The 19,715-nt window shown below is 44.7% G+C and overlaps 1 protein-coding gene across 28 annotated transcripts in view; it reads left to right on the top strand.

The window, feature by feature from the left end:
* LOC309606410 (neural cell adhesion molecule 1) overlaps nt 1-19,715 on the top strand; it is a 309,239-nt gene that overhangs the window by 252,555 nt on the left and 36,969 nt on the right. For 9 of the 28 annotated variants that reach the window (XM_082343458.1, XM_082343477.1, XM_082343476.1 and 6 more), the window contains exons 8-14: nt 4,463-4,605; nt 10,740-10,769; nt 14,809-14,959; nt 15,290-15,474; nt 15,825-15,921; nt 16,230-16,400; nt 18,023-18,154. In XM_082343458.1, the coding sequence (XP_082199584.1) occupies nt 4,463-4,605; nt 10,740-10,769; nt 14,809-14,959; nt 15,290-15,474; nt 15,825-15,921; nt 16,230-16,400; nt 18,023-18,154 (909 nt within the window). Of the gene's footprint in view, nt 1-4,462; nt 4,606-10,739; nt 10,770-14,808; nt 14,960-15,289; nt 15,475-15,824; nt 15,922-16,229; nt 16,401-18,022; nt 18,155-19,235; nt 19,251-19,715 lie in introns of all 28 variants that reach the window. The other 19 variants (XM_082343462.1, XM_082343453.1, XM_082343460.1 and 16 more) reach the window with 3 other exon arrangements.

Genomic DNA, 19,715 nt, shown 5'->3' with positions numbered 1-19,715 from the left:
GTTCATTAGGCAGCCCAGTAGAGCAAACAAGGAGATGTGGGCCGACTCCTGCAGAGACAGGTAAAAGGATCATAGACGCCCCATCCTCCTCTGTCACATCCTGAGGAGAGTTCACATGGTCTCCCTGGAGCGACCTGGTACCCCATGTATACCCTCCTTTCTCTCTTCATTTCACGTTCTTGACCTCCTTTCTCACCTCCTCCTTCTGGCCTCCCCATGGGTTTTGGAGATTGGTACTAAGGCCTGGGAGCCAGGTGGGGAAGGGCTAGCTAGTTGGGACTTCATCTTTCTTCAGCCCCTTTTTCCCTCTCCTTTGCCTTCTGGCTTGCCATTGGGGACCTGCATTTGGAGAGAAATGGGGTAGGTTCCCCAGAAGCAGCAGGGTTACAGCAATGAGGCAGAAGAGGAAAGAAGCCTGTAGCTTAGATAGTAAAGAAGTTCTCAGAACTGTGGCTTCAAGAAGGGCTAGCAATTAGTGTGTAAGGGACATATCTAAGTTAGGGACTATCGTAATTATCCTAATACCATTTTTTCCTAAGAAAGGGACGTGTTCTAGCATGCACTGCCCTAGTTATCAGCCAGAAGCTCTGTTTACTAAGAGCATCCTACCTTCCTTTAAACTTGGCAGTGAATTTCCATTGCTCCCCTCCTCTGGGCCCTTCTGAAGAAGTATTTTTGTCTCCACAGATTCTTATTATGCTGTACGAATGCTCTTGAGGCCTCATGGTGCTGTGGTCTGAGGCAAGTTCACCAGTGGGCAGAAGCTTTGCTTAGCTGACCCCATAGGACCAAAGCAGCCCTTGTGAGTTACAGCAAAGGACAAACAGGCTCCTGAAGGAAGGGGTACCCGGTCATGCCCAACACCTCAGTGCAGGGAAGCAGGGGCCCTGGAGCCCTCCTTGGGCTTGCAGGACCCTGGATTGGAGTTAGAGTAGACAAGTCTGGCCCTCAGTGGCCGGATGCAGAGCCATGGATGTGCTGGATGGAGAGAGCAAGCATGCTTAGAAAACTCACAAAGACAGCTGTGCTCACAGGAGGGTCCATGGGGAGAGGTACAATGGAACATTCTAAGGCATTAAGTCCCATGGTGGCAGGTGGAGAGCAAGACAGGGATCCAAAGTTACAAGGGCCGAGAACGGAGGTTCATTAAGATGGTGCACATACCATCCGCAGATAAAACCTGGTGAGATTCTTCTAGATGCTGGTGTTCAGAAGGAAGGAAGTTTTCATAAGCAGGATGACCCCAAATCTGTCCTTGTCTGCTCAGTGAAGCCCGTTGTCCCAGAGTAATTATTCAGAGCATGCCTTTCACTCTCCAGAATGCCCCAATTTGGACAATAAATGGTATTGCTATCCTATTTCCAAGGCAGCATTCTAAGCCTTCAGTTAGCTCCAACAATAGCGTTGCTTCTGAAGTGCAGAAAGGAATAAGTTACCAGTGAGAAGCTTGCCTTCCTTCCAACAGCCTCTGTAGCCTATACAAAATTAGCCATTGTTAATAATGTTTTTAACAAGAATATATTTTGCCTTGTTCAAAGACTTACACAGTGTAGCCTTTATAACCATCTGGGAAATGGAGTCACCAAGACCAGATATTATTAATTGATGTTAACTGTCCCTTGTCTGTCTTCTGCTAACCTTTTGCTGCCAGGACATAGCACTGTGGAGTGGGACAAGGTCAGCAAACACTATCTGGGTCACAATGTCCATGTAAGTTCCAAGAGGCCAGAAAGTCAGCCTTCCTGTGGCTGCCTCCAGACCCCAGACCAACTGTCAGTTCAGTGAATTCAGTTGTTTGGCTGATTTTTTAACTTTTCAATCTGTGATTTTAACAGTAGAGAAATGCAACTTTTATTTTACCTCTCTAAAACCTTCTGTTCAACACACTTAACACTTACTCCATCCAATATGAGTTATAACCTCCTTGAAAGCTCTGTTGATCAAGATAGACACAGAACCTTCCTGTGGGAAAACCTCACCCATGTGGGCTCCATCAGTTCAAATTTGTAATCATTTGACCACATTAGATTGAGATGTGCCTGGGTGCTAGCCATATATGGAATCTAAGAAAAAAAAAAAAAAAAAAAAGGTCATGAAGAACCTAGGGGCAAGACGAGAATAAAGACACAGACCTACTAGAGAATGGACTTGAGGATATGGGGAGGGGGAAGGGTAAGCTGGGGCAAAGTGAGAGAGTGGCATGGACATATATACACTACCAAACGTAAAACAGATAGCTAGTGGGAAGCAGCCACATAGCACAGGGAGATCAGCTCAGTGCTTTGTGACCACCTAGAGGGGTGGGATAGGGAGGGTGGGAGGGAGGGAGATGCAAGAGGGAAGAGATATGGGAACATATATATATGTATAACTGATTCACTTTGTTATAAAGCAGAAACTAACACACCATTGTAAAGCAATTATACTCCAATTAAAAAAAAAAAAAAGGATTTGCTATTCTAGGTACCTCGTGTAAGTGGAATCTCATAGAGTCAGAAAGTACGTTGGTAGATGCCAGGGGCTGGGGGGTAGGGGGTGGGGAGGGGGAATAGGGAGTTAGTGTTTAATGACAGAGTTTCAGTTTAGGAAAGTGAAAAATCGGGGAGATGGATGACAGTGAGAGTTGCACAACAATGTGAATGTACTTAGTGCCACTGAACTGTACAGTTAAATATAGTTAAAATAGTATGCTTTATATTATGTGACTTTTACCACAATAAAAAAACATTTAAAAAAAAAAGGATTTGCAGAGATTTCCCTGGTGGTCTAGTGGTCAAGAATCCGCCTTCCAGTGCAGGGTACACAGGTTCGATCCATGGTTGGGGAACTAAGATCCTACATGCCGCGGGGAAACTAAGCCCGCGCACCACAACTACTGAGCCTGCCAGCTCTCTGGAGCTCGGGCACCACTAACTAGAGAAGCCCGCGCACCTCAACGAAGACCCAGCACAGCCCCCAACAATTAATTAATTAATTAATTATTTTTTAAAAAAGGATTTGCTATAAGCAGGCCATTAGTACAGATTAACTGTAAGAGAATATTTGAACTAAATGAGTCATCTTATATAGAAGTAGATATTTGCTACAGAAAATGCACAGCTCCCTCATTGTTTTCTGTTTATTAAAACAGAATTAAGGCCTCAACTTGGAGGATATATAATAGGCAGTAGTTTTAATAGTCTATTTGGAGTTACTGTATGAATTTGAATATATAGGAAATGTAATTCTTTCAAAAATTATCCATAATTCTGATTTATTGTTTGTTTGTTTATCTATCCTGGCCTTTTTCTCTATTAGTGAAATAAGTTATATTTGTGCAGTGTTATCTTTTCTCTTCGATGGATTTCAGAGTATAGTGATTTCAGAGGATAATTGTTTTAAATTGGGAAAATTCAATTTTCTCTAATGTTTCTACATTTAAACTCAGCTTTCGAATGCTTGTGCTTTCTTGCATTACCCAAAACATTTGGGATATGAGCTCATCTCAACTCATCTTATTCCCAAGCCCCAGCCCACTCCCCAGCCTCCAGTGAGTCACCCACCACATTTCCGTACTTGAGTTAATGCTAACACAACCCTCCTAGGTATTAAGAATCTCAGAGTCATTTGGATTCCTAATTTCTTCTTTGGATTCTTCCCATCTCTACTTGCCCTCTGTTCGCTTCCACTTCCTGTAAAGCCTTCCTTCAGCATCTCTCTTGAAGCTGCCCTTTCTCCTCCCTTCCCCCCACCCAACCCCGAGGGGATGTTCAAGATTGTATTCCGTCACATCTGGGGCAATGCCAGGGCTTCCAGGTTGGTTTTCCCACCTTCAGGTTTTCTCCATCTTCAATTTTGCCTAGATTAACCTTCCTTTAATACAAATGAGCATTTCATTCCTCTGACTAAACACTGTCAGTGGGTCTCCACCAGGCAGGGGATAAAATTCAAGCCAGAGTTGTAACCGGGCAATCAAGATGCTCTCTGCCTGGGTCCAGCATTGTCTCCCACTGCTTTGAGGCACAGACACGCAGACCCTGACGCTCTGCTCTCTTCCCCACCCTCTCTCCACACGTTCTTGCTTCTTTGCTTTCATTCACGCGCCTTTCTACACTCAGAATGACTCCGTGTCCACCCAAAGTTCCACGTACTGAAAATCTCACAACCCAGCCCCAAAGACAGCCCCAAAACTGTCTCCTCATGAAGACTCAGCCAGAGGAGAGCTCTTCCTCTGCTCAGGCCTCCTGCACCATCACCCTCAGCACTCTCCCCATACGGGACGTTGTTATTACTGTCACTTTGGTGTCGTCCTATGCCTGCTCCATTGTAAGCTGCTGGGGGGTTCAGCTCGTTAACTCATACACCACCTAGAATAGGGCCTTATGATTAATAAGTTGATAACCTTTGTTGAATGGTGCCTTTATAATTCAAACCTGGAAAGCTAAAAAAATGTCAAACTCATGGAAGTGTTCTGTCTTTTCAGCAAAACCCAAAATCACCTACGTAGAGAACCAGACTGCCATGGAACTAGAGGAACAGGTCACGCTTACCTGTGAAGCCTCAGGAGACCCCATTCCCTCAATCACCTGGAGAACATCCACCCGAAACATCAGCAGCGAAGAAAAGGTATAATGTCACCCAAGAGTTTCAGGGCCATGGAGAGCAGACTCTACATGGATTGATTCTGCCCCATGCCCGGTCCTCTTCGGTGAACCCGAAAATGGGATGTGGCCACTGGAGGCTGCAGCCAGGTCCTATGGCCCCCCTCCTCCAGCCTGCCCTGGCTGTGGCCTGCTCAGCATCCCCTTGGGATGGAAGGGGCACAATTCCTTGCATGGATTTGCAGGGGTGTGATGTTAGTGGGTATGGTTAGGTTAGACGTCGCAAGGAGGAAGGGGATAGTGATTTTCAAACCAGGGTTATGGAGCTGGGAGGACCAAGGAAAGTTAAGGTCCCAGTGCACTGGGTGATATTAGCATCATCTCAGGAGCACCCAAGGAAACGTGTCCCGGAACTTAATAGGGATCAGGATGAGCCTATTAATTCTTCTCCTTGTGATTTGTATGTTCATGCTCTACATGCCCTATATGCACAAACGCTTGGTTGCCTTTGTGTCTGCCTGTATTCTCGGCCACACTTGCATATCATTTTGTTCTAAAGGCAAAAATAATTAGCAGTTTCTATGTGATGATGATTACACCAGGTTCTACAATATATTCTCTGAGAGATGAAGAACATTATAGCAACCTTCCTGGCAAATTTAAATGACTGGGAAGATTTAGCTTTCAAGAACATGGATTTATAGGCCACCGGAAAGCTGTCGTTATTATTAACAGTCTATAAAAATTGAGGTAACCCCACATCAGGCAGCCTTTTGCTATTGAGTGGGCCAAAAGACAGGGGGAGGAAGAAGCTTGGTTTTAAAGCAACTTAAACCTTCTTATGGCACTTCTCCAATCTCATCTCATATATCCTGTAGTAATGGGCTTCATTTTAGTTGGCCAGAGCTTTGTCACCTATTCAGGAGTAATGGCCTTAGCCTTAAAGAACATTTATAATGGATTGCTGATTGACTAGAACGTCAAAGAAGATAGATCTTCACTCTTCTGCCTGCCTAAAGGAAATCCCTAGAGAGGGTAGACTTAAATAAAGCTAAAAAGGGATAGTGTGAAATTTCAGAGCCAAATTTGGGATTTGCATTTGAAGAACTGATTTCTCTCCTACTAATAGAAAACAAAACTAAATCAAGAGGAACAGAAATTGCTGTTCCAAAAAAACCCATTAATTTTTGCAAGTTTTACCTCCAGAGTTGAATTCAACTTAACAAAAACTCAACCGAGGAACTGCTAAGTATTTTTGAAACTTGCATATGCTGTTTGATATTGTGAAAACCAACTGAATTAAGTAATGTAGTGTTTACTTGGATACTTTATCAACATTGGAATTAAACCCTCAGCTCAGATTTTAGCTCCCATCGTGTGTGTTACGTGGATTGAATGTACATTTCAAGGCTTAAACCACAGGGCTGCCACTTGGCAGATTTTTCTACATCAGGCTTGAGAGTAGATTTGTCCAGAATGACCCAGTGTATATCTTTGATCTAGAGGGAAGGACAGAAATAACATCTACCCCAGATGAATGATGGTTTTAGATTCTATATCTTTCCTAGGAGTAGCTCAACGGCCAAGCTAGACTAGAAGAGTTATTAAGATTTGTGCCTACCTCAGGTCCTTTAATAGGTGGGCACTTCTGGCTTGTATCTGTGAATTCATTTTTATAGAATGAGAACAAAAAACCAGGCATTAATACACACTCATACTTCCTAAATATTAAAACCAAAGGTGTCTAGCAGAGACCATCTCAAGCCAAGTAGGCTTTGCATAGTTCAATTATCAGTGTAGATCATTAGTCTCAATCTGAGATAATTATTTAAGCCCAGCCACATAGGTTGTGTTGCGCTTTCTTTTACTGTGAAGGACCCCCTTCAAGTGACATTACTGCAACATGAATGAATCAGTGTTAGAACAAGCCTTCCAAATTGGCCAGTGATGTGACCCCAGATCAGCATATTTGCCTAAATGAAACGCTGTATAGAAAAATTGCTATTTCTATTCATTACATATTGACATCAAAGAGGCATGATAGCCATCTTATACTGGGGGTGGCTAAAAATTAAGGAAACAGAGATGGCCTATTCGTGAGCCAGGTGGACTCCAGACAGTAAATTTCACTTTTACTTTGGCAGCTGCTTCTCGTTTTCTCCTCCAGCTGAAGTTGCATTATATATATTGATAATTAGGTATCAAGATTATTAGAGTCACAGAATTATAGGAGGGGAAGAAAAGTTTTCTTTTTAAAGTCAAGACTATGAGCTGAGCAGTAAGAATGGCCAATTGTTTCTACTGGGAAGGGAAATAAGCCTTCTGAGAAGTAGATCACATAACTTGCCAGAATCATAGAAGGTTGGAAGAAGGGTCCTTTGGAGGTTATCTAGTCTTACTGCCAAAAAGTCACTCAGCCCCTGCTTGAAGGGTGACAGTGTCAGTTCTTTGCAGTCAGGTGGCCAACACTGATGGTTAAGAGGCCCTGCTTCATTGCCCCTGCCACTTCCCAGCCTTCCAGCCCCTACAACTCTGTCCTTTGTGTGAGAGCCATTAACTAGCTCTCCAGTTTTCCTTTAGTCAGGCTTCTGCCCTGTAACACATCCAGTTATTTTCACTGCTGCTCTTATCTTATGGTTTCCACACCCTTCACCTTTCTAGTCGTCCTGTACTAGAGAGCTTCACTTCCCTAGTGTCCCCTATAACTTTGTGGAGCCCAGTATAGCTAATGCAGACTTCCTGGCTCATTGCTCCCTTGATCTGGACCCTGAAATGCTGTCAACATCACGTTAACCCTTTAGCAGTTTCCTCATTCTGTTGTCTCCTGTTGAGCTTGTGGTCAACTAAAATGCCCAGCTCTTCTTGGCATGAACTGCATTTAAGCCGCATATCCCCTGTCCTGTCCTTATGCAATTGATTGCTTAACCAATGATGTAGAATTTTATATTTATTTCTATTAAAAATTGTTTTGTTTGTTGCAACCCAATATTTCTCAGTGGGGGTCACAAATGACAGTTTGGGAAGACTCTTTCTTCATTGGGACTGTCCTGTGCATTGCAAGATACTTAACATCCCTGGTCCCTTCCCTTTAAATGTTAGTAACCAACTCTAATCATTGTCGTTACCAAAAGTGTCACATACAGAAACACTCCTTGGCTGGAGAACGACTATTTTAGTCCATCTTTCTGACCAGTCAGGACTGGCTTTCATCAGAACTGTCCCTAGAGTTCTTGGGGTCCAGGGCATTTCAACCAATGTGGGTCCCCCCTGTTTTATCTATGTTTGTTAAAAGTAATGGGGTATAGCAGTCGATGGTGACCCCAGTTCTAAGCACAAGACCCAAGGGCAGGCAATTCAGCCTTCCCCATGCAACTGCCATCTAGCATCTCTATTAGCTGTTGCTTCCAACCTTGTATGAATGCTTATTTGAAATATCTTTGTCCAAGTCACTGATAAAAATGTTGACTGGAACAAGGTCAAGTACAGAGCCCTTAGAATGCCACCGGAGCTTCCCTGGGGTGAGTAGCTCAGAAGGTGGAGCACGTAACGCCATGGTGCTCTCTTATGATTCTGATGACTTTCACGGAAGGCTCAATGCTTCCTTTAATAAAATTAGTGACAACAGAAGCTGATTAAAGCAGCTTGGTCTTTTGCTTCACTGCTTAGTTGAATCTAGTGTTAATCCTTTTTAAGAGGAGAGGGGAGAAAAGGCTTTCACTCATAGGCTTGTGGTGACTTTCTAATGGAATACTGATGTTCTTCATTTAAAAAAGAAGGGGAAAAAAAGCAAAAACCAGTACACTGAGCCCAAAAGTCACACTCTGTCTTTGACAATGTCTCTAGGTTTAGTCTAGTCACTCGTTTAAGATTGATTATAATCAATCCGTTCGGCTTCAGCTAGTTGAGTTGGTTTCACTCAACAAATGATAATAGCTAGGCTAAGTTTGGGTCACTAAGATCATTAGAGGAGATTATCTGACTGAAAGTTAATCCATTTCTTAGTGGTCACTAGTCTGTTGACAAAAAAATTTTGAATATCGTAATGGGTCAGTTTGATCGATGTGTATGGAGGTCATTGTGGTGACTGCAGATACAAAGAAAGTTTGTGCATCCGTATCATTTTATTACCCATCCTATTGAGACTCATTTTTTAAACTGCCAGGTATTTTAAAGACCCACAGTGAGTGGTGCTAAATTCCAGGTACCATTTACATATTGAGTGAGAGCCCTGGATGGTAATTTACATCCTCTCTCCCTGGCAGAACAAGTCCAGTCTGTGCTCATTTGAACGTATCAGTGCCTTTGAAGAGACTGGGAAAGAAAGGCTTGTGAAGCCTTAATGTCTAAGGAGAAGGAGAGGAGCAAAGAGTTGAGATCCGAAGAGATAGAAATAAGTGAAAGGCATTTCATGAACCTTGAATTCTGAGTAGACAGAGTATCCTACAAAAAAGAGAAACCTTTTGAAATTCTGGATTCCCTAGAAACCGAAGTTCTTTTCACCAGGGAGAATTCCTCATTCAGTGTAAAACAGGTGCTCGCTCTTAAACATTGGGAAAGGTGCCTGCATTGAGCAGTTGGAGTGTAGTTTATCCAGGATGTGGGCAGAAGTATAAGAGGGAATACTTAGGATAAGCGTCTATCAGTCACTTCACTTCACTTTAATTTGTATACATACTCCTACAGACTTGTGTGTAAGATCATGAAACATGCAAATATTAAAAGAAACTGGAACTAACAGTTTTGGGAGCACTGCTAATCATATACTAGTTTAGGTTTTAAGTATGTATATTTGCATATCAGGTTGTCTTAAAGTGGGCTACACGCCTTCATCAAATTATCAGTGTCAAGATATATCCTATTATCCTACCAGGCACACAGGTAGAAGGTCAGGCTACTGAAAGCATTGTGTTACTAGCACCTACTTATTCTAAAAGCCACAAAACCACAGTAAGTTAGAAGAGACACAGGAAGAATCATATCTGAAAAACAAACAACTCCATATGATAGGGCCCCTGAAAATTGTCTTGATTCATGCAGCCCTGGCATGTGACAGACAAGCTTCTAAGTGATGTGGAAATGGCAACCACATTTGACATGTTGGCCCACTGTTACTTTGGTCTATGCGTGTTCCTCTGTACTCACTTTCTTCTTCATGCCAACATCATGTGACATAATTCAACATCTCCATCCTCATGTCTCACAAAAGCTCCTTGCATTTAGCGGACTCTTACTGAATGTTTTCTAACTCATTTGCATTCCCAGGATTGCATTACTGTGTCTCTGGCGTCGTCTCTGTCCTTCTTCCATCTGAACATGAGGGACAATCAGGCAGTCATGCCATCTAATAAAAAGAATAACGCATGTATGATAGTTTTGACTCCCAGCGTGAAATCAGAAAAACTGTAAGCATAGTAGATTCCCCAGTGCTGGATAAATAAAAATCTTGATGTGGGTAGGAAAATACCTAAACCCGCTTTGTGAATGCCATCTTTGATGAAGATGGTGAACGCTTAAGCCTGCATGTCATCTGGGCATCCCTCTGCCTTTAAGAACCAACTGGAACGTACCATAGCACTCAGAGTTCAGTATCCTCAAAGCTTCCTGTCTTAAGGGCATACTTCTCATTCCTAATGTACCCTTCTGCTCCTTTGTTTGTTCCTTTTTTTAAAATAAAAATTTGATTTTTAATAGAATGCATGCAAAGAGTTACAAAATGCATGAGCACAAAATAGTATATTGGTGATAAGCTGTCCAATAAAATCCAAAGGAGGAAACCTACTCTAGAAGTATCTCTAGATTGTGTGGTTAGAACTAGTAGTATCACCTAATATTACGAGGAATATTCAAGATGTTTTGGAACAGGAGCAGTCTAATATATCTGCTGGTATCCATATGTACGTCTTCCAAAGATTAGGAAAGCCTTTACGTTTGAATTATACATCTTAATGTGCATAAGTGGGGGAAGAAAGCTGAACATAAGCTAAATCCTAAATTAAATTGGGTAGTAAACACACTGTTGAAAGTGGACCTTGGAAAAAGTTCTGAATTAAAAAGAAGCTGCATGTGCACGGAATGCAGTGTGATACATCAATTCTCTAAAGCAACATGTTGTAAAATTTTACTGCTTTCTTGTTGTGTTTTATATCTTGTTCTCTACAGGCTTCGTGGACTCGACCAGAGAAGCAAGAGGTATAGCTTACCTGACCACTAGCCAGTCTGTAGTTTTGAAAGCATTACAGTTCAACTCACCATTACAGTTTAATAACCAGACATGCTAAAACTAATTAGTAATTTAGTTAGATTAAAGAATAGGTCAATAGTGGTAGACATTACTTAGCAATAGTGTCACTTTAGGGTGAGCAAGCAAGCTGTGTTGGGAGTGGATGAACAAATCCTTATTATTTCCTAAAACTGGATCTTATTCTCTTGCTGGTGCTGATAAAATCACATCCAGGTAATTATACTTAGAGAAATAAATGGCCCCAACTCCCAGGCCAGGCATTTTGAAATGATAAAATTTTTTTGACTCTTACCTGGTTGATGTGGCTTTGGATCATAAAGTCACAGAGTTAATGATCTAAAAACCCACTCAGCCCTTACCTTTCCAGCTCAACTCATCTTGTTGCTCGCTTATTTTATCATGATTGGTCTTGGTAAATTACCACATCACATCTCATCTCGAAGCAATGCAAATGACATCTCTCATTGGTTTTCCCAAATTGCAAAACATATCTATGTTACTTTTATAGAGCATTAAGTTTATGAGATTAGAGTGATTTGTCACAAATGGTTCTTTTTTTTTTTTAAGTCAGTAGCATATTTAGCCTTTGAAATTTCTCTGACTGCTTGCTTCAGTTTGGGTAATGTGGGACTTAGTTTGAAAACTGAAGCTAAATATAAATCTTTAGATTGTAATTGCTGTATCCCCAAGACCCTACTGATGATCATGCCTATCATTCTTGACCTGATTTGTGTGATTAACTGACAGATAGTGAAATAAAAAACAGTATGTTTTAGATGAAGTTCAAGAATCTAATCTATAAATACTTTTTTAAAAAGTAGCCTTTTCTCCAGATGGAACTTTGATATTGTTTAATACTATAAATGTAGAATATGGCAATCCTGTAGACTGTATTTTAATTGGGTAAACCCATCCTCCAGTCTTTCGGAAATGATAATTATTCAGAACACGTAACTCATGTGTTCAGGTCATAGCTATAAATATTTAATGCTGTTTAATATTTAAAAGTTAACTGCCTGTCCCCAGGCACTGATGCTAGTTTCTGCACCCTGCCGTCATCAAATCTAATTCATTATAAGCTCTCTTTGTGTCATTCCTTCCTCCACGTCGTAGGGACTGTAGTTAGGTGCACACCCTCTCTAAAACACTTGCCTCCTGTAAACACTTCCCAGGAGTGCTGTCACAGACTGGGTGTTTTTATTGCCCAAAAGTCATGGGCTCATTGGGATTGGGGAAGGGAGAAAAGAAGGGTTAATTATCAGCCACTCCTGAGCCACTACCCCTCTCATTCCGCTTGGCCTTGTGCATCTTCCCGTCACTCAGATTTAGACACGGCTAGAAGAGGAGCTGAGATTTATCAGGGAGCATTAAGGAGATGTTGAGAGAATTGTTATTATTAGTGGAAGTAATTGGTTTACTCCCAGGAAAGCAGACACCTCACTCCATTTTGCAGAAGTGTCCTTATCTTAAGTTATCTCGCTCTGGACATAATTGACTTTCAAGTGAGTTCTGCCCCCTGGGGCTCAGAAGTTCCGTTCCCTCCTATTTGTCTCAGTCAGGGATGAAGACCATGAGTCCAGATGAGCTCAAAAGAAGGCTTGGGTCATGGCTAATTTCATTCTGTAAGTTCTGGAAAGCCTTAGGACTTTTCCCTGCAAGAAGAGAGACAAAAATGTCTTGATGAGAAGAGCAATTATAATTGCCTTTCATACATTTTTGCAAAACCGGGTCTTCTTGCCATAGTGATCGTTTCATTCGTACCCAGAGTTTATCTGCTTCCTCCTCGAGCCTGGACCATCAGCATGACGTGTGGTCTGGATGGCTTGGAGGTGGCACTCTCTGACTTTGTCCTGGTGCCAGAGTAAATCATTTCAGAAGGAGATAGTCCAATCACACTGGAGTCTGTCTGCGTCCCCTCAGAGGGAGAACTGGGCATCTGGCAAATAATTCCATCGTCAATCCTGTTTTGAGCCACCGCAAAATAAAATTCTCTATGGAAGGCTGCCTACTGCTCTGCTGACATCATTAAATGAGAAAATTTTCCAGAGAGAAATTTAGACAAAGAGACCAGAGAGAAGGGGGGAAAAAAGTAAGGCTGTGAATGCAACCATTTCCTGAGCTTCTCTTTGACCATTTTCTAGATCATTCTGAGTAAAAACTGCTCATGTCCCCCTTTGTGGTTACTTGTTAATGTCCTTCTCTTACCTACACGACTTTCTTTGCATCTTTTGCCGTTGTATCCTTCCTTATGGAAATGTTCTCTTGACTTCTGAAAGATTCTGATCAGTTTTCCGTGTTTGTGGTGGCAGCCCCAGGACAAATCCTGGGTGTGTGACAAAAAATTACAGTTCAGTCACTGGCTGGCATCACTGTTGGCTGAACCTGTGATCTCACTGAGGTAACCAGAAAGGCCGGGGTAAACCATGAATCCCCTCTGCCTTCATTCTGCTGTCTTGGGAATATAGGAATGACAAGCAGGTCAGGTCAGCCCTCAGAGATACTTGCAGCGTTGACCTCACACTCCTGATGCCACGAGTTTAGATGATGCTTCAAGATTTTGTTTGGCACATGACCGTAGACTTTTGAGACAAGTGCTCCACACCTGCCTGTGTCAGCTCCCATTCATCCCCTGGGGTGCAGCTTCTCAGCCCATCAGCTTCACAGCTTTCCAGGCCTCGTGGAGGCCGAGAGCCAAGGCATCTGGGCATTCCTGTCAGAGAGGGGTGGCCCTCGCTGCAGTAGGTAATGATGGTTTTGCTTGGCTCTTCTGCCTCTTTGCTGGCAGTTGTGTTCTGGCTTCTGGATATGAATGTGATGGGACTAAATGACTGAAACAGATTAGCTCTACCAGTGATGGGACTTTTTGTGGTCTGAGACTTCTGTCAAGGCCAATGGTGTCTTGCTTTTGAGCTCCCCAAACTGGCTGCCATATGATATTTCAATGCTGGGTTTTGGGCTTCCAAACAGCAGCTCAAAAGAACCTGAAGGCAGGTGTTCTTTAGTTCTTTAAAGGCCCAGCCTCATGGGATGACGGACGATATGCAGAGCACTCACCTGTCTATCTCTATGGAATATCGCTCACTGGACTTAAAGAGTATGGCCCAGCCTACGAGGAGCTGGACTCCTTCTTCAGATTGCCAGCTTTCTTGAGGGTCTGAACTCAGACCGCATGCCTAGACTCTTCCTAGGCCAGCAACCATTTTACTTAAGAGTGTCAAGGGGGGAAACCCCTTGGAAATATTTCGGTACCCATTGCCCAGGGCTCATATGCTTATTCCTTGTTTGACCAACTCTTGTAATTCCAGAGACTCAGGAAGACAATTCTAGTGTCAAGGGCTAGAATATGGTGACTATAGTGTCCAGGATTCCAAATCTGCCTGGGATTGTCTGTATCACTGTTCCGGGAGAGGGGACCCAGTTCCCCTCACTTCCAGCTCAACAGCTCCTGAGCTCCGGATTGTTGGACTTTTTTCAATGAAATTATTTTACTTTTAAGCATCCAGGAAAGTAAGGCATCTGCAGAAATATGGATTTCTTGTATAATTTCTTTTATTCGGATTTCCCATTATGTGTGCATGCACCAAGGAACGGGCAGATGGGCAGGGGGCTAGAAGGAAAGGACGGGAGTGCAAGTTTTCCAGAATCTCACGAGGCAGGGCTATTGCAGCTGCAACGCCTGCTGGCCAGACTTTGGCTTCCATTTTAGATGTGCCAACCAAATCGTCTTGGGGGCCTTGGTTGTCCTTCTCAAGCCAATCTTGGCACATAGGCTAAGCTGCTTGGGTAAACTGAGTCCCATTTTCTGTTTGGGGTGCACCCAAGTTCCCAGAGTGCTCTCCGGAGCCTCCTCGCAAGTCGGTACCTAAAGCGAGACTTAGACGTTGGCCCAGAGAGCAGAGAGCTGTGAGGCTGGTCGCAGACAGTGATGGCCCGGTCTCCTGGCCCCACCCAGCCCCGGGCCTGACGCTGTCCCTCCCCTCCTGGCAGACCCTGGACGGGCACATGGTGGTCCGCAGCCATGCCCGCGTGTCGTCCCTGACCCTGAAGAGCATCCAGTACACAGACGCTGGGGAGTATATCTGCACCGCCAGCAACACCATCGGCCAGGACTCCCAGTCCGTGTACCTCGAAGTGCAATGTGAGGAAAACGGTGGGAAGACAGGGGGCAGGGAGGGCCGTGCAGGGTCAGGATGACAGAGGGAAACAGCTGCCAGGACCCGGCCCATGGTGGTTGGCCCCTGGCCATTTCAAAGCTGTGTCCACAAGGCACCCCTTCACGCCGTCCCCTGGCTTCTTACAAGTCTGCGTGTCTCCCCGTGCAGCTCATGGGAAGTGACCCCGGTCTCTGCTGTCCCCCGGCACCAGCTCGGCCTCAAGGCATGACCAGCTTCCTGGTGCCAGGAGACGGAGTGGGGGGAGGGGTCACGATCGTGGCAGTCTTCCTGAGAGCTGTTGTCCTTCTTTGCAGATGCCCCCAAGCTTCAGGGCCCTGTGGCTGTGTACACTTGGGAGGGCAACCAGGTGAACATCACCTGCGAGGTGTTTGCCTACCCCAGTGCCACAATCTCATGGTTCCGAGACGGTCAACTGCTGCCAAGCTCCAACTACAGCAACATCAAGATCTACAACACCCCGTCCGCCAGCTACCTGGAGGTGAGACATGGGGGCAGCGGGCAGGGTGGCGGAGGCACCGTTTGAGGATGGGCAGGCTCCTGGATACAGCTAACATCTTCTCACTTGCTTCTCTGGCACGTCCTGAGCAGGGGAGCCACTGGCTGAGGAAGAAAGTGAGCCTCGGCCCTCTTTCTCTCCCCAGAGCTAGATGGGGCCTGGGAGGCAGAGTGTGCCTCTCCCATGATCCCCTTTTCTGTTCTCTCTGGGTTAAGGCTGGGCTGCAGCTTTACTGATTCTATTCTCTACTAATTTTAGTTCAATAAATAAGGATCTGAGGTGGGGGCCATTCCGTGGGACACTCATAACTCAAGAGCTCCTTCTTTCTAAAGGTGACCCCGGACTCTGAAAATGATTTTGGAAACTATAACTGTACCGCAGTGAACCGCATCGGACAGGAGTCTTTGGAATTCATCCTTGTCCAAGCAGGTGAGCACCCCTTACGGCTGCACCACCCTCACCCTTGCCGGCCCTTTTCATGACCTTCTGTGATGACAGGAGCGTGGGAAGAAGAGGGTGTGAGGGTCAGGAGGCTGGGAGCTCTGGGGGCTTTGAGGATCTGGACATGGGACACATTGGGAAAGAATTGCATGGTGAGGTGGACCAGCAGGAGACAGGATATAGGCGACAAGATTCCCAAGAGTTAAAAGAAATGAGAGAGATGTGTTTCATGATTGGGAGTTACATCCTGGGCCAAATCAGGCTCACCTGAGTCTCCATATATGTCCTTTTCACAGACACCCCATCATCACCATCCATTGACCAGGTGGAGCCATATTCTAGCACAGCACAGGTGCAATTTGATGAGCCAGAGGCCACAGGCGGGGTGCCCATCCTCAAATACAAGGCTGAGTGGAGAGCAATAGACGAGGAAGTGTGGCACTCCAAGTGGTATGATGCCAAAGAAGGTAAGTTGGAGAGTCCCGGTTTACTTTAGAATGATGACTCTGGGCACACGCTCACCCCTTGCGTTCACCAGATGCTGGCACCCTGACTGCCCATTTGAGTAGGGTGCACACCACTCCCCAATACTGAGAGAGGCCAGATGCCACCACCTGCCGTCCTGTTGATGTTCCTATGCTGCAACACCATCACCGGCCCCCCAGACTTAGGGTGTGGTCACATCTCATGTAGAGTTATTGGCCTTCTGCCCCCTGGTACTTCGGAACCTGGTTCTCGTGACCCTGGCAGGATAGATGAGGCCAGCTCAGCCACATGCCAAGCGGAAGCCCTGCTTAGGTGCTGGGCACAACCAGAGGAGTCCAATCCCCCCCTGCTCTGCATATTTGGGTTCCATGTGCTTCAGGTTCTCTGCTCTCACCCATCCAGTCCTGCTTGGGTCTATTCAGGGACTGCCCTGTAATGAACCAAATAAGCAGAGCCAACCAGACAGGTCTGCTCTTAAGTCAATCCTATGATATATTTCCAAACCACAGATTTGAAAAATGACCCTTGGATGACTGCAATTTGAAGTCTCTGAGCTCGGATCATCTTTCCCTGAGGACTGAATATATTTATGTCTAACTCTCCCTTTGGGGTTTAATTGGAATAACTCAGTGAAGTAGGTTTTGTTTCTGTAGAAATTTTTAATCCTGGAAATGAGGGTAGAATTGGGAATGGGCTAGGACACGGTGTCATAGCAATTCAGAGACATCTTCCAACCCAGTTGTACTGCGCATTCATCCTGCCAGGAAACTCCTATCACTCCTTCAGCTTTTGGGAGGGCTGGGAGGACTTTCTGGGTAATCAGGATTAGAGCTAGAAGAAAATGATCCTTTACCTCCCTGACTTCCCCCCTGAAACCTCATACCAAATCTGTGGCTTTTTTTTCTAGTTAACTATTTTATTGTGGTAAAATATATTTAACATAAAATGTATTATTTTAACCATTTTTAAGTGTACAGTTCGGTGGCATTAAATACATTTACATTGTTGTGCAACCATCCCCACTGTCCATCTCCAGAACTTTTTTATCATCCTAAGCTCAATACCCATTAGACAATAACTCCCCATTCCCTCCTTCCCCCAGCCCCTGGCAACCACCATTCTACTTTCTATTAGTTGACTAGTAATAGTCTCTGTATAGTTGACTCTTCTAGGTACTTCACATATAAGTGGAATAATACAACATGTGTCCTTTTATGTCTGGCTTATTTCACTTAGCATAATGTCCTCAAGGTTCGTCCATGTAGTGTGTGTCAGAATGTCATTCCTTTTTAAAGTTAGATAATATTCCATTGTATGTATCGACCACATTCTGTTTATCCATTCATCTGTCAGCAGACACTTTGGTTGTTTCCACATTTTGGCTGTTGTGAACAATGCTGCTGTGAACATGAGTGTACAAATATCTATTCCAGTCCCTGCTTTCAGTTCTTTTGCACATATATCCACAAGTGGAATTGCTGGATCAAATGATAATGCTCTGTTTCATTTTGGGGAGACCTGCCCTGCTGTTTTCCATAGCAGCTATACCACTTCACCAATAGGTTTTTCCTCCTTTGTGACCCTTTTCATATTTTCATGACAGCCAGCATGGAAGGCATCGTCACCATCGTGGGCCTAAAGCCCGAGACAATGTACGCGGTCCGGCTGGCGGCCCTCAATGGCAAGGGTCTGGGTGAGATCAGCGCAGCCTCCGAGTTCAAGACGCAGCCAGTCCGTAAGTAAAGCCAGCTGCCCAGCCTCTTCCCCTGGGGGGCAGCTTTTTGTCTTTCAGATCCCTCTGCTCACGGTGGTCCCACCTCCTAGTTCTCTCGCCCTCAGTGATGACTGATACCCAGTCCCTTTGTCCTCACTTTCTTGAAGGGCTTGGTGACACCATCATAGCAGCTGGTCCAGCTTGTTAGAATAACAGCCAGGGAGGAAAACCACTAACACATGTTATTAAAGACAATAGGAAGAATCACAGCCACGTGGTAGGGAGGGATTTGGGGAGATTTGCTTTTTGTCACCAGGGCCCTAAGCACCTGGTGACCTGAAGGAAGACAGTAAAGGCAGTGACAGTTGACATAATTAGTTGTGGGATTTTTGATGCAGCAGAGATATTCAGTTATAGGAAAACGGAGCCTGCTGTAGGATATATGAGCAGCAGCAAAACCCCAACAAGGCAGAAGGGAAAAAAATGGCCTCTGACCTTCCTGCTCCTCCTCCCTTCCCACACCCAGAGCCCAGTTGGGGTCTCCCTGGTCAAGGCCTCTTTCAGGAGTCGCTTCTTCCTGATCCCATTCAGGGTTGCAGCTCTTGTTTGTCTCCATCACTCCCTGTTTCCTTAAACCAGGCATGCCTTACTTTTCCCTCCCTTCCCACACATAGCCAGGCTCTGGGTGAGCCCTGGTCTAGTCCTGTCCCTCCACAGACTGGAGTTCCTGCCCTGGGAGAATGGTGAGTCCATCCGGGTGAAGAAGATGCTGTAGCACAGACTTCCCCAGTGGTCACAGAGCTCCCTGGGCCCTCTCTGACTCCTGGGATTAAAAAGCACACAGGGGAATCCTTTGCTTTCTTCTCTCTGAAGCCAGGGGCCTGGGAAGTGATCCCCTTGCCTCTTCCCGGAAGTAGAAAGCCTGTCTCATCTTCCTCGTGCAGGAATTGCTTCTTTCTGGATTTGAAGTAATTTGATAATTTGAGTTTCCAGCTCCGTGTGTTCTGCGGATCCTATTCATTTCTTTCACATCTTATTTTTTTTTCTTGGGTCTGTCTCTTGTCTTTTCTTTTCGTCTGTGTTCCATCCATGGGATATGCAGATAGCCCTCTTCCACGTAAGTGCCTCTTCATACCTCATTACCTGTTTCTATAGTGTTAACATCTGCTAGTTCTAGTTTTTAATTTAGTTCTGGTCCCTTTTGTCCCCTAGAGGCTGAAGTAGATGATATCGTCTGGGCCCTAACCACACTGACCTTAGTCTAGTTGTGCCCTTGTTAATGTCCGTAGGTTACTCCAAGAGGCTAACACTCGTCCTGTTTTAGAGCATGCAATTTTTGTGTCTTTTGAAATTGTGTTTATTTATTAATTTCTGTGTGTGACAATTACCCTGTGGCAACATTTTGCTGAGCCAAGCATGGCGGAGGTGTGCAGAGGGTCTCTGAATAACAGGCTATAGCACCGTCTCACCTTTAGCTGGGTTGCCAGAAAAGTGTGGCTGGGTTGCCACAGCCTCGCCAGGCCTCTGTTCAAAATCCCTTCATGGGCACAAGAACCCGGAAGGATTTTCACATTTGCTTTTA

The sequence above is a fragment of the Balaenoptera borealis genome, assembly GCF_965194805.1.
Source record: "Balaenoptera borealis genome assembly, chromosome: 11".
NCBI lineage: Eukaryota > Metazoa > Chordata > Mammalia > Artiodactyla > Balaenopteridae > Balaenoptera > Balaenoptera borealis.
The sequence above is the reverse complement of the archived record's forward strand: the minus strand, read 5'-3'. Positions and strand labels throughout refer to the sequence as shown.